Raw genomic sequence first — 17,251 nt, 5'->3', positions numbered from 1 at the left:
AAAAACACCAAAGTTGTTTATAAATGATGAAATAAATGAAAGTATTTATTTAAATTTCTACAGTTTTATTGCCATTCGAAAGTAATCATATAACATTAGTGAGGTCGAAAAGGAAAAAAAACCAGGAAACCATTTACAAAAGTTTTTTACATTAAGAAAAAAGTTAAAATAGATGCATTGTAAAAAAGTTATTTTCATTCCTGCGACCTTGCATTTCTTTTGATTTAACTTTTACTAATTACTCCATTATTAAAATTAAAAACTAATATTTCCTGAAAAAGTAATTCAATACTTCTAATATTTTCAAAACAATTGAGTCAAAAAAAAATGAGCATGTCCGTATGTCCATCTGTCTGGACAGGTTAAATTTGTTTAGGAAAATCTTTAAAGCGTTGTTTAATCTAACTATTGTTAATTTAAGTTATAAAATATGTCTCTTATGTATGTAGCCTTATTAAAATAAGACCGTACTTTTTTCCTTAGAAAATCATGCATGTAAAAACATACTCCACTATTCTATTATTTTATTTTTTTTTAATAAAAGTAGATTTGTTTTTATTAAATAAAATATTTTTTTTTTTACTTTTCTTCCAAAACTATCACAGTAGCAAAACATAAACTTTGAAATATATACCACTATATCCTTCAAAGATTTAACTACAACAACCAACTTCTTTTTTATTTTTAATACATTCAGTTATGCTCCTTTTGCCTTTCCTTATACATTTGGGATCTTAGACTCCGTATAGAAGAAGATCAGCTGGTGATCACATTATTGAACAATAGCTTAAAGAAAAAAAGAATAAAAAAAAGGAAATTAGAAAAAAAATGAAACAAAACAAAATTTTAAACACTAAAATATTTTATTAGTGTAATACTCATAAAACTCATAAAATTCATAAAAATACTTAGATAAAAATTTTTTGTTAAAAAAATATATAAATAATTACAACCCTTAATTTGTATACTTTAAAAATATCCTGTGGACTAAACACAGGTTTTTGAAAAAACCTGTCTGTAATTTTTTTTTAAAGAAAGAACCAGGAACAGTAATAATTACAATTTTTAACTTTTAAAAAATTAAATGATTAAATCAGAACTTTAGCACCAACCGATTGCACCAGCATCAGCGGAGGGGGTGAAAACACATAATAATAATAATATGGAAAATGCAGCCATCAGCAATAGTCTATGTACCGGGCCGCATTACCGCTCTAACTAACGGACCAATTACGGACTGGAAAGCGAGCCGAACGCGGAACCCAACGTTTGGCTGAACAAAAGACATACAGCTTTCTGAAACACTAACATACTAAACATAAGTTAAGCCAAAAAACATAATCATGCATAATAAAAACAAAAAAAAAGGAAAGGTAACTACGACGGAGCCGAATTTGTTTTACCCTTGAAATTAAGTAGCAGTACCCTTGCAGCAAAGTAGTAATTTATATTATTATCGGATCGGTTATAGTTGGTGATAACCTGTCCAGTCAGATGGACATGCTCATATCGACTCAGGAGGCGATCCTGATCAAGAATATACTTTATAGGGTCGGAGATGTCTCCTTCACTGCGTTGCGCACTTTTGACCAAAATCATACCCTCCAAAATCATTACCCTCTGCAAGGGTATAAAAACACATGCCGAATAAAAAAATTTGTGTATATGTGTAATTTTATCTACACATATTTAATTTTTTATATAGGCTAATTTTTTGTTTCTGCCCAAAATGATAATAACATATAAATTTATACCCTAGCAGAGGGTATAATAATTTTGGTCAAAAGTGTGCAACGCAGTGAAGGAGACATCTCCGACCCTATAAAGTATATATATTCTTGATCAGGATCACCTCCTGAGTCGATATAAGCATATCCGTCTGTCCGTCTGTCTGTTTCTACGCAAACTAGTCTCTCAGTTTTAGAGCTATCGAGTTGAAACTTTGCACACATCCTTCTTTTGTTTGCAGGCAGTATATAAGTCGGAACGGCCGGGATCGGTCGTCTATATCCTATAGCTGCCATATAACTGAACAATCGGAATTGGCATAACTATGCTGTTTATTAAAATAGAAAGATGGGCTTGGTACTGATTCCATTTTGGGCAAAATAATTTGATTTGCCAAATTTCAAAGGGGTCCGCCAACTATATCCAATAGCCGCCATATAACTGAACGATCAGAAATGGCACAACTGCATGGGTATATCAACTTCGGCTCCGCCCGAAGTTAGCTTTCCTTTCTTGTTTTTTTTAATTTGTAGATAAAGTAAATAAACTTTATTTTTTTTTTGTGAAAAATAAGATTTTACCAAAGATCATCAAAGATTGTGTGGCAGAGTTGGCTAAGATTAAGTATGAGCATGCGTATGCCAGCGCCGTCGCTCTAGAAAGAGCATTTCCAAATCAATCAGTTATGGAAATGGATTCAACAATGCATTACAAACATCTGGACAAAATTAACATACCCTGAAGAGATATAATAAATATAAGGGTTATTTAAAACTTCTGAACTTCAAAGAACTCTGTGTCGAAAGGGATAAATACTAATCCACTTAAGAGTATATCTAATTATCGCTACAGTTTACATAAAATTTTAGATTTAATTTTTGGCTATTGATTAAAAAAACTGCATACATACTTCCTGTTCGAAAGAATCCAAAGCTTTCACTTCATTATTTAATTCTGCAGTACTGCATGAGCTGGAAATACTCAAGTTAGAATATACAGTTTTGCAGTTTCTGCCTTCGTCGTTATTTTCCTCGGAATCTGACAAAGCTGGTTCTATTTCTAAAGCTAATTTCGACAACCGATGTAGATTCTGAAACTTTAAATCTGTGTTGTTAGATCGTCTTATCTTATGTTTAACTCCTTGTCGATCATTAATAAATTTCATCTCGCATGCTCCTAGAGCTTGAGTGGGCGTGCCACCAGAAAGATTTTTAATAAGATTGACTCGAGCAAACTTTCTCTCGGAAATTGTGGTCGTCTTGCGAGCGTAATTAGACATTTGCAGTGTTGCCTTGGTAATAGCATATCCAAGGAGGCTTACTCCTAATAAAAGCGCACACTTGATCAGGATCACCTCCTGAGTCGATATGAGCATGTCCGTCTGTCCGTCTGTCTATCTGTCGGTTTCTACGCAAACTAGTCTCTAAGTTTTAAAGCTATCGAGTTGAAACTTTGCACACATCCTTCTTTTTCCTTGCAGTTAGTATATAAGTCGGAACGGCTGGGATCGGTCGGCTATATCCTATAGCTGCCATATAACTGAACAATCGGAATTGGCATAACTATGCTGTTTATTAAAATAGAAAGATGGGCTTGGTACTGATTCCATTTTGGGCAAAATAATTTGATTTGCCAAATTTCAAAGGGGTCCGCCAACTATATCCAATAGCCGCCATATAACTGAACGATCAGAAATGGCACAACTGCATGGGTATATCAACTTCGGCTCCGCCCGAAGTTAGCTTTCCTTTCTTGTTTTTTTTAATTTGTAGATAAAGTAAATAAACTTTATTTTTTTTTTGTGAAAAATAAGATTTTACCAAAGATCATCAAAGATTGTGTGGCAGAGTTGGCTAAGATTAAGTATGAGCATGCGTATGCCAGCGCCGTCGCTCTAGAAAGAGCATTTCCAAATCAATCAGTTATGGAAATGGATTCAACAATGCATTACAAACATCTGGACAAAATTAACATACCCTGAAGAGATATAATAAATATAAGGGTTATTTAAAACTTCTGAACTTCAAAGAACTCTGTGTCGAAAGGGATAAATACTAATCCACTTAAGAGTATATCTAATTATCGCTACAGTTTACATAAAATTTTAGATTTAATTTTTGGCTATTGATTAAAAAAACTGCATACATACTTCCTGTTCGAAAGAATCCAAAGCTTTCACTTCATTATTTAATTCTGCAGTACTGCATGAGCTGGAAATACTCAAGTTAGAATATACAGTTTTGCAGTTTCTGCCTTCGTCGTTGTTTTCCTCGGAATCTGACAAAGCTGGTTCTATTTCTAAAGCTAATTTCGACAACCGATGTAGATTCTGAAACTTTAAATCTGTGTTGTTAGATCGTCTTATCTTATGTTTAACTCCTTGTCGATCATTAATAAATTTCATCTCGCATGCTCCTAGAGCTTGAGTGGGCGTGCCACCAGAAAGATTTTTAATAAGATTGACTCGAGCAAACTTTCTCTCGGAAATTGTGGTCGTCTTGCGAGCGTAATTAGACATTTGCAGTGTTGCCTTGGTAATAGCATATCCAAGGAGGCTTACTCCTAATAAAAGCGCACTCCAGAAAGATAATGGATTAACCAACGGAAGTAGGTTAAGATAAAAGTTGAAGCGAGAATCTAAGAAGTCCGGAAGTTTGGGCATCATCTGAAATTGGATTGTTTATTTTTCGACTCCAAATATTTAACAGTCATACATACAATCTCAAACCAAAGCATAGGCACTGTCAGGTGACTGAATTTCGAAGCAGCTTGATAATTGTTCAAATTTTGAAAGTGCATGTTTATTTGAACTTTTACTGACAACGATAGTGGCAATCCTGATTCCTGAAAATGTATCAAAAATAAAGTATAGTAACAATATTGTTGTGAAAATGTTGTTGTGTTGTGTGAATGTATTGTTGTTGTGAAAAACTAAATAAATTGTCATTTAAATTTCAAATGAATATAACCTCAAGTAAAACTTGTTGTTTTTATTCTGCCTCATCTACTTTTTTATTATGCAGCCTTCTCATTTTGCTTCCAAGTTTTTGTTTAATTTGGTTCGTCATGGTTTATTCATTGCGTATTTCATTAAATCAAAAACCGGTAAAACTAGAGCCAAAATTGTTATTGACTGATTGAACGATTGATTGATTCATGTTTTAATTCAATACATGTAGTAGCACACTACTAGAGTTGGATAACAACTCATATTAGAATCAAAAATAGTAATTGGTGGGTGTTGACGACTCCGCATAGATTGACTTAAAACCAGTTCCTTGGAAACAAGCTGACATTAGTGCAAAATACAAAAGCAATGTAATGACTTTATTCAAGGTCGTGCATGTGGCCTTAGTACATTATAGCAACAAAGTGATTATACATATATGTAGAATGCAAGTTCGCATCAACTTCCTTCTTCACAGTATAATTTTCAATTACGAATATCCAATTAGTTAAAATGTAATAACCTGTTTTGCAGTGAAACCATTTAGTCGGAAACTCTTGCTAGAATCAAACTCAATAATTCATAAGGGCTAAATTAATAAATTTTATGAACTCAAATTTTCAAGTTGGCTATCTAACCACAATAGATTTTAATCCCAAAATGGGATTTGGTTTATAAAATCAACTTATTATTTAGTACAATACAAATATGTTCAATACGATTCCATTTTTAAGTATATATTAGAATCAGTAGATAATAGTAGAAACTTTATTGGGAGGGCATCGTTTTGTTCGTTTAAACTGTGTACCTTGCAAAGCTGCGGTCCTATGCCCCTAAAATTTGGCCCTGCCGACCACTACCATAAATCAATTTGTAAGCCCATATTGTAGTCATACTGTTAAGCTATGTTTTTTTGAGTCATGACCATTATTACCGGTTTTAAAAAAGCGTGACTTGGACATACCGGTTGTATGATAAACTCTGAAGAATGTATGGCCGGATCAGGATTCATGCCGGTTATGTTTTTCTGGAGACCCACATCGCCCCCCATGAAATGAGGAAAGCTTAGAGATATTGGAAATCCATAGTAACAATCGGTGACGTCAATTAATCCTACGGGCTGACAATAACCTGAAGATAAGAAAGAATACCAATTTCATAACTTCCGAATTTTTATTTTTGGTGTTATATGGTTACATGGCAACTTATTACATGGCAACTTATTTCGCTAATATTTATGTGGTAATTAAAACTTTAGACTCATTTTGAATTTCAGATTTGTGTCGTTTATTATATATTTAACATATATATTATATATTTAAAAATTTCTTGCAAAAATTTCTCTTTTTCATTGCACATAAAGGGTTTTTCAATAGGAGCGCTTCAACTTTTTTTTTTTAATAAAACACAAACGGTTTGACTTTTCAACTAATTTTTTTTTTATTATCGAATTTGAACATATATGTATATTTAATTATGAAACTCGATTTCTTTCGCATGACCACCGCGTGCACGTTTTAAGAAGTCCAACCGTTCAACCAAATTTTCAACCTCTTTTTCGCATAAATCGGTCGAAATTCCAGCAATTTCGCGTTCAATATTGGCTCTGAGCTCTTGCAACGTCGCCGGCTTATTGGCATAGACCAATGACTTCACGTAATCCCAAAGAAAATCGTGTGAGCGACACATTCGCGCCTTCTTGAACTGAAGCGCTGGCGACTGCGATGTTTTCATCACTTCAAGCACTTCTTGCTCTCACGGGCACCGGATGTTATGTAGCGGTCGATTTTCAAACGGTCTGGATTGTTAAATGGACCGTAAAATGGCCGTAATGCTCTTAAAGTAGCAGGAACATAACGATTATTTTGATAAAAAAGTTGCACAATTTGCAATCGCTGTTCAAGTGTGTAGCGTTCCACGATGAAATGTATACTAATGAAGTTTCATATGTCAAAAGAACAAGGAAAAACAACGCGTCGTTCGCCGTCCCTATCGGCAAAAAGTTGAAGCGAACCTATTGAACTTTGCTTATTATTATTTTTATTTCATCATTGTTATGATTATTGAATTATTTTTTAATTTTGATTAATAAATAATTATTATTTTTTAAGATTTATTTATTATAGTATTTTTATATGTAATATATATAGTAACAATAGTACATACATATATAATAGTATATTAATATATAATATATAAACTAGTAAATAATCATTATAATCTTGCTTGGAACTTGGGAGAAAAATGCATCATGTTAGATTAAAAGTCTAATATCTTAATTTTACAATTGATGGTCATTAAGGTAATAACTTTAAAACACTGCGTATTATTTATTATATTCTTGCAGAGGGTATTATAATTTTGGTCATAAGTGTGCAACGCAGTGAGGAGACATCTGCGACCCTATAAAGTATATATATTCTTGATCAGGATCACCTCCTGAGTCGATATAAGCATGTCCGTCTGTCTGTTTCTACGCAAACTAGTCTCTCAGTTTTAAAGCTATCCAGTTGAAACTTTGCATACATCCTTATTTTCCTTGCAGGTAGTACATAAGTCGGAACGGCCGGGATCGATCGACTATATCCTATAGCTGCCATATAACTGATTGATCGGAAATGCCATAACTTTGGTGTTTTTTAAGTTGGAAATATGGGACTTGGTACGGATTCTATTTTGGACAAAATAATTTGATTTGCCAACTTTCATAAGGATCGGCCGAATATATTATATAGCTACCATATAACTGAATGATCGGAATTGGCATAACTTTGCTGTTTTTTAAGTTAGAAAGATGGGATATTAATGAACTACATAGGTGTTTCAAATGTAGGATGATTAATTTTTCAAAAAGCTTTGGAATTGCTGACAATTAAAAAATGCCTCTACATTTGTAGTGTCAGTTTTTTCCTCTTTTTTTATGCAGCGTAATAATGTTACATTCCTTCCACATAAGGGGAAAAATCGAAGTCTCCAGCGATAGAAGGAGCGGTTTTCGCAGAGCCTCAGCACAGTTCATCGGATCCCAGTACAGTGTTCGCAAATGAGTTCCCAAATCTAAGCAGAGGTGGAAAAGAAACATGTTTGCGCTTAGTGTTTACAAACTGCTTTGGATCCTGAGTAAACTAAAACCGGCTGCGGCGAATATACCTCCTATAAAATTCTGCGATATGCACGGTGAAATTGGACCGAGGTATCTTCGGAATAGAAACGGGGCGAAGTTCTAGAAAGAGTAATTCCATCAGGATCTGAAAGGAAACACATGTCCAGCAGCCCACCTAACGAATTTTTAACGTGGTTAAATTGACCAAGTGGCATTTCAAACATGCACACAGGGAAGTCGTGGTGAAGACTGTGAATTATCAACATTAGACCACCTGAGCTCTGTGATATTAAAGACATCCAGGGCTATCAGCTGGTCACAATCAGACAGAAATGTTTCCCCTATATAGGCCGTTCGTAGGAATGTGGTATGTGGGAACAGGTAACATCTAAAGATTGACTGAACAAAATTATTTTAATCCAAAGCAATTGTATGCCACCAACCACTTGTGATTTTACTTCTTTCAATGCGAATTTGGAGTCTACAGAAATTAACACTCCTCATCTTCTTCGCAGGGTTTTATCACGTCTAAAAGTGGTGTACTTACTTGAAAAAACTTCGGAGCTTAAGATCTCCGGCTTTAACCAAGTATCTGTGAAGACTATAATGTGGGATGTAAAGGTAGAACTATCAGAATAAAATTTGGGAAATTTGTTACGTAGCCCTGTAGTATTCTGATAGGTAAGTGTTGACCAGTGGCTTTAACATGTGTTCACTGTACTTGGCTGATTTTCTTGGACGAAAATGTTCTCTGGCCAAAAACTGACAGAACAAATCGAATTGACCATCTGCACAGGCACGCGTATTTTGAAGGATGACGTGTGCTTGGTGTAGGTGTATTTAAATTTAGTAATATCCGCCACCTTTATATCAGCTTTTGTTTTGGCTTTAAGGGGTCATTTTATATTTTCAAAAAATGTAAAATTTTTTTATTGCTTTATCTTAAAGAACAACTCCTTGAGAATATTTTCTCAAATTTTCATAGAGGTTTAAGCAGTAGAAAAAAGTTACAACACTTCTAATCGCTAACTTTTATCTTCGCATAAACGAAACTTGAAACTTTAAACGCGAATATCTCGAAATGGTGTATTTAAAAATGACTTTCCGGTGTCGTGGATTGGCGGAAAACAACGGAACCGATTTTCTGCAAATTTTCTTTAAAATGTTCGTAATAAAATTTTTCTGAGATTGAACGATCGACTTTTCACGCACTACTTTTTTTTCGCCGAAATGAATTTTTTAGCGTTTTTTTTTTTTGCATAAAACGACTTGTTCGACCTGGGGAACCGTCACTGCAAGGGTCTGCCAAAAAAAGGCCTCTAATAGAAACAGCCACCCCTTAAAAACTATTTGATAATTTTCCACGAAAATTCCACAAACATTGTTAATAAAGTGAACTTTAAAAAAATAAAAACATTCGTGTAATGTAATCCAAACTTTCCTTTTTTTTCGACAAAGAAGGTATATGATAACATATAACCCCTTAATGGAAGACGAGATATCAATCTCAGAAGGGACAGGGCTGTACTATGCCAAATTATTTGGCGGAATCGAAGCCGCATTTGGCGAAGAAAAAGATGCTCTTCCATCATTTGTTTTTCTTAATAAATTTCCAATAATTCAGTTATATGAAAGTCGGCCGATCCTTATGAAATTTTGTAGATAAGATATGTTGGCCAAAAATAACATTTGTGGAAACCCTCTTACTTACAACACCAAAGTTTTGGCATTAGTCGACCCATCCCGGCCGTTCCGACTTATATGCTGCCTGTAAATAAGAGAAGGATGAGTGCAAAGTTTTGATAGCTTTAAAACTGAGAGACTAGTTTTCGTTGAAACAGACAGGCAGACGGAAATGCTTATATGGATTCAGGAGGTTATCCTGATCAAGAATATATATACTTTATAGGGTCGGAGATTTCCTCTTCACTGCGTTGCACACAATGCATTGCAATGTAAAAATTTTTTTTTAAATTAATTTTATTTACGAAGATAGGATTTGAGATGACGCAACTTTTTATGTATCGGTTGTATCTGGGATAATCCGCATGCTCAATATGTTGTCTGATGAGATAAGCTTCCTATTTTTTTCAGTCACAGGTGACAGCTTAGCGTTAAAAAGGAGCCTCTTGTTCTTATACACATTGTTACTCCGGAGCGCTCGCAAGGTTGAATTGACTTTTTTTCGGAAAAAAACGTGATAACTTCAACAATTTTTATAATTTTTTAATGAAATTTGTCTCGTTTTGTTCAGTATTAATGAGACAACATTGATATGTGGCATGAATGACAGATTTTTGACAGAATGACAGAACGAAAATTTCAGTTTCTTGTGCAAAAATGTTGTCCTTTTTGTTTAAAAAAATCGAAGATTTTTTTTAAAAGCTACCTTAAAACCTTAAAGTATCGAAAAACACCGGCAATTTTTAAATCGGTGTAAAAAAACGCGTTCAGGAACAAAAAAGTTCAGAAAATCGGTTTTTTAACAGTAAATCAAGTTTTTTAGGGTGATAAAAATATTTCATATACGGTTTTGTGTTATAATCGACCAGATAAACAATTCCTACTATTTTACTTTCAAAGTTCAGAATCACTGTTGCACTGTGTTACCGGCGACTTCACTGCTGGCACCAAAACTGGGGATTTTGGTCGACGAAGCACCCCTTTCCGAACGAACTAAACAACAAGACGAAAATTGTCTTTAAGCTAAGTGAAGCCAACTGGGGCAAATTTCAAGCCTACTCACACAACACTTATAAAATTTACCCTCCTTCCGCCAAAACATTAACAAAGAAGCAGTACTAATAAACAAAAATAGAATCTGTACCAAATCCCATCTTTCTAACTTAAAAAACAACAAAGTTACGCCAATTTCGATCGTTCTATGACAGCTATAGTATATAGTCTGCCGATCCTTATGAAATGTTGTACATAAGATATTTTGGTCAAATATAACATGTGTGGAGGGTCCCAACCCTCTAACTAAAAAAACACCAAAGTTATGGCATTTCCGATCAATCAGCTATATGGCAGCTATAGGATATAGTCGACCGATCCCGGCGTTCCGACTTATATACTGCCTGCAAAGGAAAGAAGGGCGTGTGCAAAGTTTCAACTCGATAGCTTTAAAACTGAAAGACTAGTTTGCGTAGAAACGGACAGACTGACAGACGGACATGCTCATATCGACTCAGGAGGTGATCCTGATCAAGAATATATATACTTTAAAGGAAGCCATGACTTTTTGAAAATATGAGATTAAAAACTCCAATTTAATTGAAAAAAATATTGTTTAACCACCTATATTAAATTCAATAAAATTATTTCGAGTTTTTCCTTAAATCCAAAATTAAAACATGGTATGATTTCAATAAGAAATTAAAAATCTTCCATAGAAAAATGTTTGGGAAAAAATTATAGAAGACCAAAAATTAATGTAGAAAATCTGAGATTTCAACTTTGGATGAGTATTCCAAAGATATGGTAACTGCTAGATACCATTTTTTAATTTTAGTTGGTACACATACATTTCAAAAATGATATGTACTAGAAACAATGATGGTCATCGCCATAACACGGCATACATAATTCAATATATGGTAAAATTTAATTAATTTCTTCTCTTAGGTGTACCGCGAAAACGGTGGGTGATAGAACCTATGTTTGTTCTGGACTTTGGTTCAGGGAAGCCTAAAGGTTATGGAGCAGGTAAAATTATGCGTGGAGGAAAAAAAAAGTTGGAAATTGTCGGCCTGTGTAGTTTGCCTAGTAATATTTTTAACTTCCACATACCTGTGTCATAAAAACAAGTCCCACAATCCCAATCCTAAAACCCAACAAAAAGGAAACAGAAATTAACTCCTATCATTCAATTGCTCCTTCAAAAAACTTTGGATAACATAATGGCACCCCGACTTTGGTTGTTCCTTATATACAACAATGTTTGATTTTATAAAATCATTCGATAGGGTAGGGATCCACTCTGTAATGGATCAAGGCCAGGTAATGGGGACATTATATCTGTAAAAGTCGGAAGAAAACGCTGCCCCATTCTCCCCCTCCCTCTCCTTCCCCTCGATTCATCCCACAAGGTTCCTCAATATCTGTGGTTCTGTTCGTCATAGCCTTCAACAAGATAGCCAATACCCTCACGCTTTATAAAGCAATCAAATTCATTGCATGTGGCGATGATTTCCATCTAATGATCAAATTGAATGAGACCAACAACGCAACAACGCTGCTACTTAACGTAACTCTTCAAAAAAATATATGATTATATGAACTTCCTCATCCCTTCTCTCTCTGCAACACTAGCACTCTGTTTAACGTAAGAAATGCAACTCCTTTTTCAAAAATCCACTACACACTTCAAAATTATGGACACGCTTCCAAAAGCTCACAAGTAGGCTCACAGTGGGAGCCGCGCGATACCAACAATAGAATATGCGGGACAATCTCACAGCCAAAATATACGAAAATCCCACTAACTCCAAAGACAACAATCTCATTTAACCAAAGCAACTAAATCAGGAAAGGAAAGTTAACTCTTAAAAACAACAAAGTTATCCTAATTCCGATCATTCAGTTATATAAAAGCTATAGGATATAGTCGGCCGATCCTTATGAAATGTTGTAAATTTTGTAGATAAGATATGTTGACCAAAAGTTACATGTGTGGAAAGTCCCAAACCCTTTACCTTAAAAAAACCAAAGTTATGATATGTCTGATCAATCAGTTATATGGCTGCTATGGGGTATAGTCGACCGATCCCGGCCGTTCCGACTTATATACTGCCTGCAAATAAAAGAAAGATGTGTGCAAAGGCAAACAACAATAATAACAAAACAAATCCACCATGGCATTCCCCAGGATTTAATGCCATTGCAGTTTATATACCCTTGCAGTTTAGTCGCAGACCGCTAGGTAGCGACATTCATTGTTTATTATTAGATATATAGCGGATCGTATATAGTCGGCCGATCTTTAAGAAATTTTGCATAGCGAATTATTTTGCCCAAAGAGGAATTCACTGAAACTCCCATCCTTTTAACTTGAAAAAAAACCAAGTTATGGCATTTCCGATCAATCAGTTATATGGCAGCTATAGGATATAATCGACCGATCCCGGTCCGATCCCATTCCGACTTATATACTGCCCGCAAAGGAAAAAAGGGTGTGTGCAAAGTTTTAACTCGATAGCTTTAAAACTGAAAGACTAGTTTGCGTAGAAACGGACAGACTGACAGACGGACATGCTCATATCGACTCAGGAGGTGATCCTGATCAAGAATATATATACTTTATAGGGTCGGAGATGTCTCCTTCACTGCGTTGCACACTTTTGCCCAAAATTATAATACCCTCTGCAAGGGTATAAATATAAAAGCCACACATTTATTTACATGAAGGCGTCCAAAAAAAACTCTATTCATCTATTTATATACGATTTAAGAAAAGCACAGAAGAGAAGATCAATGAGGGAGTTTCTAGAAGTGGCATTATTAATGCTCTCAAATAAATTATCACCTATAATCGAGCAAAAGGAATCAGTCGGTGTCAGAATCTCATAGCGAAAAATCGTCTTAAGTTAAACCTTTATAAAATGTTACTCAGAATTAATAATTAATATTATTAATAAACTACACATATTATAATTCAAAACGAATTCTGAACTAAATTTTTGCAACATCCGAGAAGTCGTGATTTTACATTAATAACACTAAAAGAATTATTAAATTTCTAAATTTAACAAATAGATTTAAATATATGTAAGTCTCTTCCATTATCTCTTTTTATAATAATTGCAGTTCAAGGCCTGGTAGGTATTGCATTCCTTGTTTGGCTGTCTTAGTATTAACAAGAAAGGAAAGGCTTAGGCTTCGGGCGAAGCCTAAGTTGATATACCCTTGAAGTTAAGGTTGTTCCATTTCCGATCGTTCAGGATATAGTTGGCCGAATTTGGCACATCGGATTATATTGCCCGATATAGAATCTGTACCAAGTCCATCTTTCTAAATTAAAAAACACCAAATTTATGCCAATTCCGATCGTTCTATGACAGTTATCGTCGGCCGATCCTTATGAAATATTGTACATAAGATGTTTTGGTGTAGATATAGCACCTCCTGAGTCGATATGAGCAATGCCCGTCTGTCTATTTCTACGCACACTAGTCTCAGTTTTAAAGCTATCGAGTTGAAACTTGGCACACAACCTTCTTTTTTAGGCTGGGATAGGCCGACTACATCTTATAACTTTAACTACATCTAACTTTGTTGTTTTTTATGCTAGAATGATTGGACTTTCTACGAATTTTATTTTGGGCAGATCTAATCTGATCTGCCAAATTTCAAAGGGATCTGCCATATATTAGCTGCCATACAACCTTCCACTTCATCTTCCTCTGTTTTAAAAAACTAATGTGTTCTCTAACACCTACCTATCAGAATACAAGAGGGTTACGTAGTAAACTTCCCAAACTGTATTCTGATAGTTCTTTCTTTGCATCTCACATTATTGTATTTACAGAAACTTGGTTAAAGCCGGAGATCTTAAGCTCCGAAGTTTTTCCTAGTAGGTACACCACTTTTAGATGTGATAGAACTCTGCGAAGAGGAGGAGGAGTTTTAATCTCTGTAGACTCCAAACTCGCTTCTGAAGAGGTAAAATCACAAGAGTTTGGTGACATTGAATTCCTTTGCATCAAAATCACTTTGTCCGATCAATCTTTGTATGTTACCTGTTCTTACATACCACCTTCGTCCGAACCGCCGACATACTGGCAACATTTGTCCGCTTTTCGTTTGTTTTCGAGCGTCTGTCTGATGGTGACCAGCTGATAGTTCTGGGTGAATTTAATATCCCAGAACTTATGTGGTCAAATGTTGAAAATTCACCGTCTTTACAGCTTAACTCCCACCACGACTTCCCTGTGGGCATGCTTGACATGTCACTCGGGCAAATTAACCACGTTAGAAATTCTTGAGGTCGGCTGCTGAACTTATGTTTCGTTTCTGATCCTGATGGAATTACTCTTTCCAGAACTTTGCCCCTTTCTGACCCTGAGGATCCATATCATCCCACTCTTGAGCTTTCAATTGAAAACAACTCCTTAATTGACCTTAAGTCTACACTTAAATCTCATAAAGTTCGTTTCTTTCGTAAGGCTGACTTTATGAAATTAAATAAGTTAATTTCGGAATTTGATTGGTCTGATTTACTGGCATGCGATGTTATAAACTTAGCATTACAAAAATTTTATTTCACTGTAAAATCATTTTTTGACGTTTGTGTGCCGTGGAAATATCCGTCCGCTTCAACGAATCCGCCTTGGTATACGAGGCATCTTATAAATTTATAGAATAGTATGAGTAGACTTTTAAACAAACATAGATTATCTGGCTGTACAGTTAGTTATTCTAGATACTTAGTAGCTCGGTCCAATTTCACCGTGCATAACGCAGAATGTTATAGGAGTTATATTCGCCGCTGCAGGATTCAGTTTACTCAGGATCCGAAGCAGTTTTCTAACTTTGTAAGCACTAAGCGTAAACATGTATCTTTTCCCCCACTGCTTACGTTTGAGAACTCTCATGCGAACACTGAGCAGGCAATAGTCGATCTCTTTGCACAGTTTTTTCAAACTACCTATTCACCTAGCAGCAGTTTAGCTCAGCCTTACTCTTATAATATCCAATCAGCCAACCTTATATTTTGCCCATCTTTCGATCAAAGTGGTGTGTTATCGGATCTTCTTAAGGTTAAGCCCGTGTATTCGCCAGGCCCTGATGGAGTACCAGGCTGTGTTCTGAAGTACTGCGCCGGGGCACTGTGCAAACCGCTCCTTCAACTCTTTAATCTATCGCTGGAAACTTCGATCTTTCCCCTTATGTGGAAGGAATCCTTCATTATTCCGCTGCATAAAAAAGGGAAAAAATCCGACGCTGCAAATTATAGAGGCATCTCTGAATTGTCAGCAATTCCAAAGCTTTTTGAAAAACTTATCACTCCACATTTGCAACACCTATGTAGTTCAATAATAACTCCGTGCCAGCATGGCTTCATGAAGCGCCGCTCCACCACTACCAACTTATTATACCCTTGCAGAGGGTATTATAATTTTGGTCAAAAGTGTGCAACGCAGTGAAGGAGACATCTCCGACCCTATAAAGTATATATATTCTTGATCAGGATCACCTCCTGAGTCGATATGAGCATGTCCGTCTGTCCGTCTGTCCGTCTGTCTGTCTGTCTGTCTGTTTCTACGCAAACTAGTCTCTCAGTTTTAAAGCTATCGAGTTGAAATTTTGCACACATCCTTCTTTCTGTTGCAGGCAGTACATAAGTCGGAACGGCCGGGATCGGTCGACTATATCCTATAGCTGCCATATAACTGATTGATCGGAAATGCCATAACTTCGTTGTTTTTTAAGATAGAGGGTCGGGACTTTCCACACATGTTATATTTGATCAACATATCTTATGTACAAAATTTCATAAGGATCGGCCGACTATATCCTATAGCTGTCATAGAACGATCGGAATTGGCATAACTTTGGTGTTTTTTAAGTTAGAAAGATGGGACTTGGTACAGATTCTATTTTGGACAAAATAATCTGATTTGCCAAATTTCATAAGGATCGGCCGACTATATACGATCTTCTATATATCTAATAATATAAGATGCGTGGCGCCACCTAGCGGACTGCGACTGAACTGCAAGCGTATATCAACTTCGGCTCCGCCCGAAGTTAGCTTTCCTTTCTTGTTGGAGTTAACATCTTTTATCACGGATGGCTTCCGGAATGGCTTTCAAACAGACGTCATTTACAATGACTTCAGTAAAGCATTTGACTCTGTTAACCATTCGCTTCTTATAAGTAAACTCAGTCTTTTGGGATTCCCAACTGATCTACTTATGTGGATTTCGAGCTACTTATCAGGGAGAACCCAACGTGTTTTCTTTAAAGATGTTACCTCGCGTTTAGACCGCGCCACATCGGGGGTGCCCCAAGGAAGCCATCTTGGACCCCTACTTTTTACTCTGTTTATTAACGACTTGCCCCTTGCCTTAACTAATTCACTTGTACTTATGTACGCTGATGATTTTAAGCTATGCCTTCAGTATAAATTCACTAGCGCCCAGTCTAGACTTCAATCCGATTTAGCAAATAACCTAAAGCTTAATGGATCGAAATGTAAACATATGTCTTTTTACCGATCTAGTCCTCACCAGGCTATGTACTTTCTCTATGGGAACGCCTTAGAACGATTAACTCAGGTTAACGATCTAGGTGTCCTATTAGATTTGAAACTTAAATTTACTGACCACATATCTACCATGGTTAATAAAGCTATGGGTGTGCTTGGTTTTATTAAAAGATGGTCAAAAGAATTTAATGACCCGTACATAACAAAAACGTTATATACATCACTGGTCCGTCCGATTCTTGAGTATGGATCGAGTGTCTGG

General features: G+C 35.6%; 1 protein-coding gene across 11 annotated transcripts in view; it reads right to left on the bottom strand.

Moving 5' to 3' along the window:
- Positions 1-658: 658 nt before the first annotated feature.
- LOC6505378 (scavenger receptor class B member 1) overlaps positions 659-17,251 on the bottom strand; it is an 87,390-nt gene continuing 70,797 nt past the window's right edge. For 7 of the 11 annotated variants that reach the window (XM_044716527.1, XM_044716524.1, XM_044716525.1 and 4 more), the window contains 5 exons: positions 5,640-5,806; positions 4,447-4,572; positions 4,291-4,393; positions 2,639-3,051; positions 659-786 (listed from right to left, as the gene is read on the bottom strand). In XM_044716527.1, coding sequence (XP_044572462.1) covers positions 757-786; positions 2,639-3,051; positions 4,291-4,393; positions 4,447-4,572; positions 5,640-5,806 — 839 coding nt within the window. In that variant the 3' untranslated portion in view covers positions 659-756. Of the gene's footprint in view, positions 787-2,309; positions 2,467-2,638; positions 3,052-3,603; positions 3,706-3,877; positions 4,394-4,446; positions 4,573-5,639; positions 5,807-17,251 lie in introns of those variants that run through there. The other 4 variants (XR_006507506.1, XM_014904046.3, XM_001966885.4 and 1 more) reach the window with 4 other exon arrangements.

Source organism: Drosophila ananassae, chromosome 3R (assembly GCF_017639315.1).
Source record: "Drosophila ananassae strain 14024-0371.13 chromosome 3R, ASM1763931v2, whole genome shotgun sequence".
NCBI lineage: Eukaryota > Metazoa > Arthropoda > Insecta > Diptera > Drosophilidae > Drosophila > Drosophila ananassae.
Note: the sequence above shows the minus strand (reverse complement) of the source record. Positions and strands in the feature narration are given on the sequence as shown.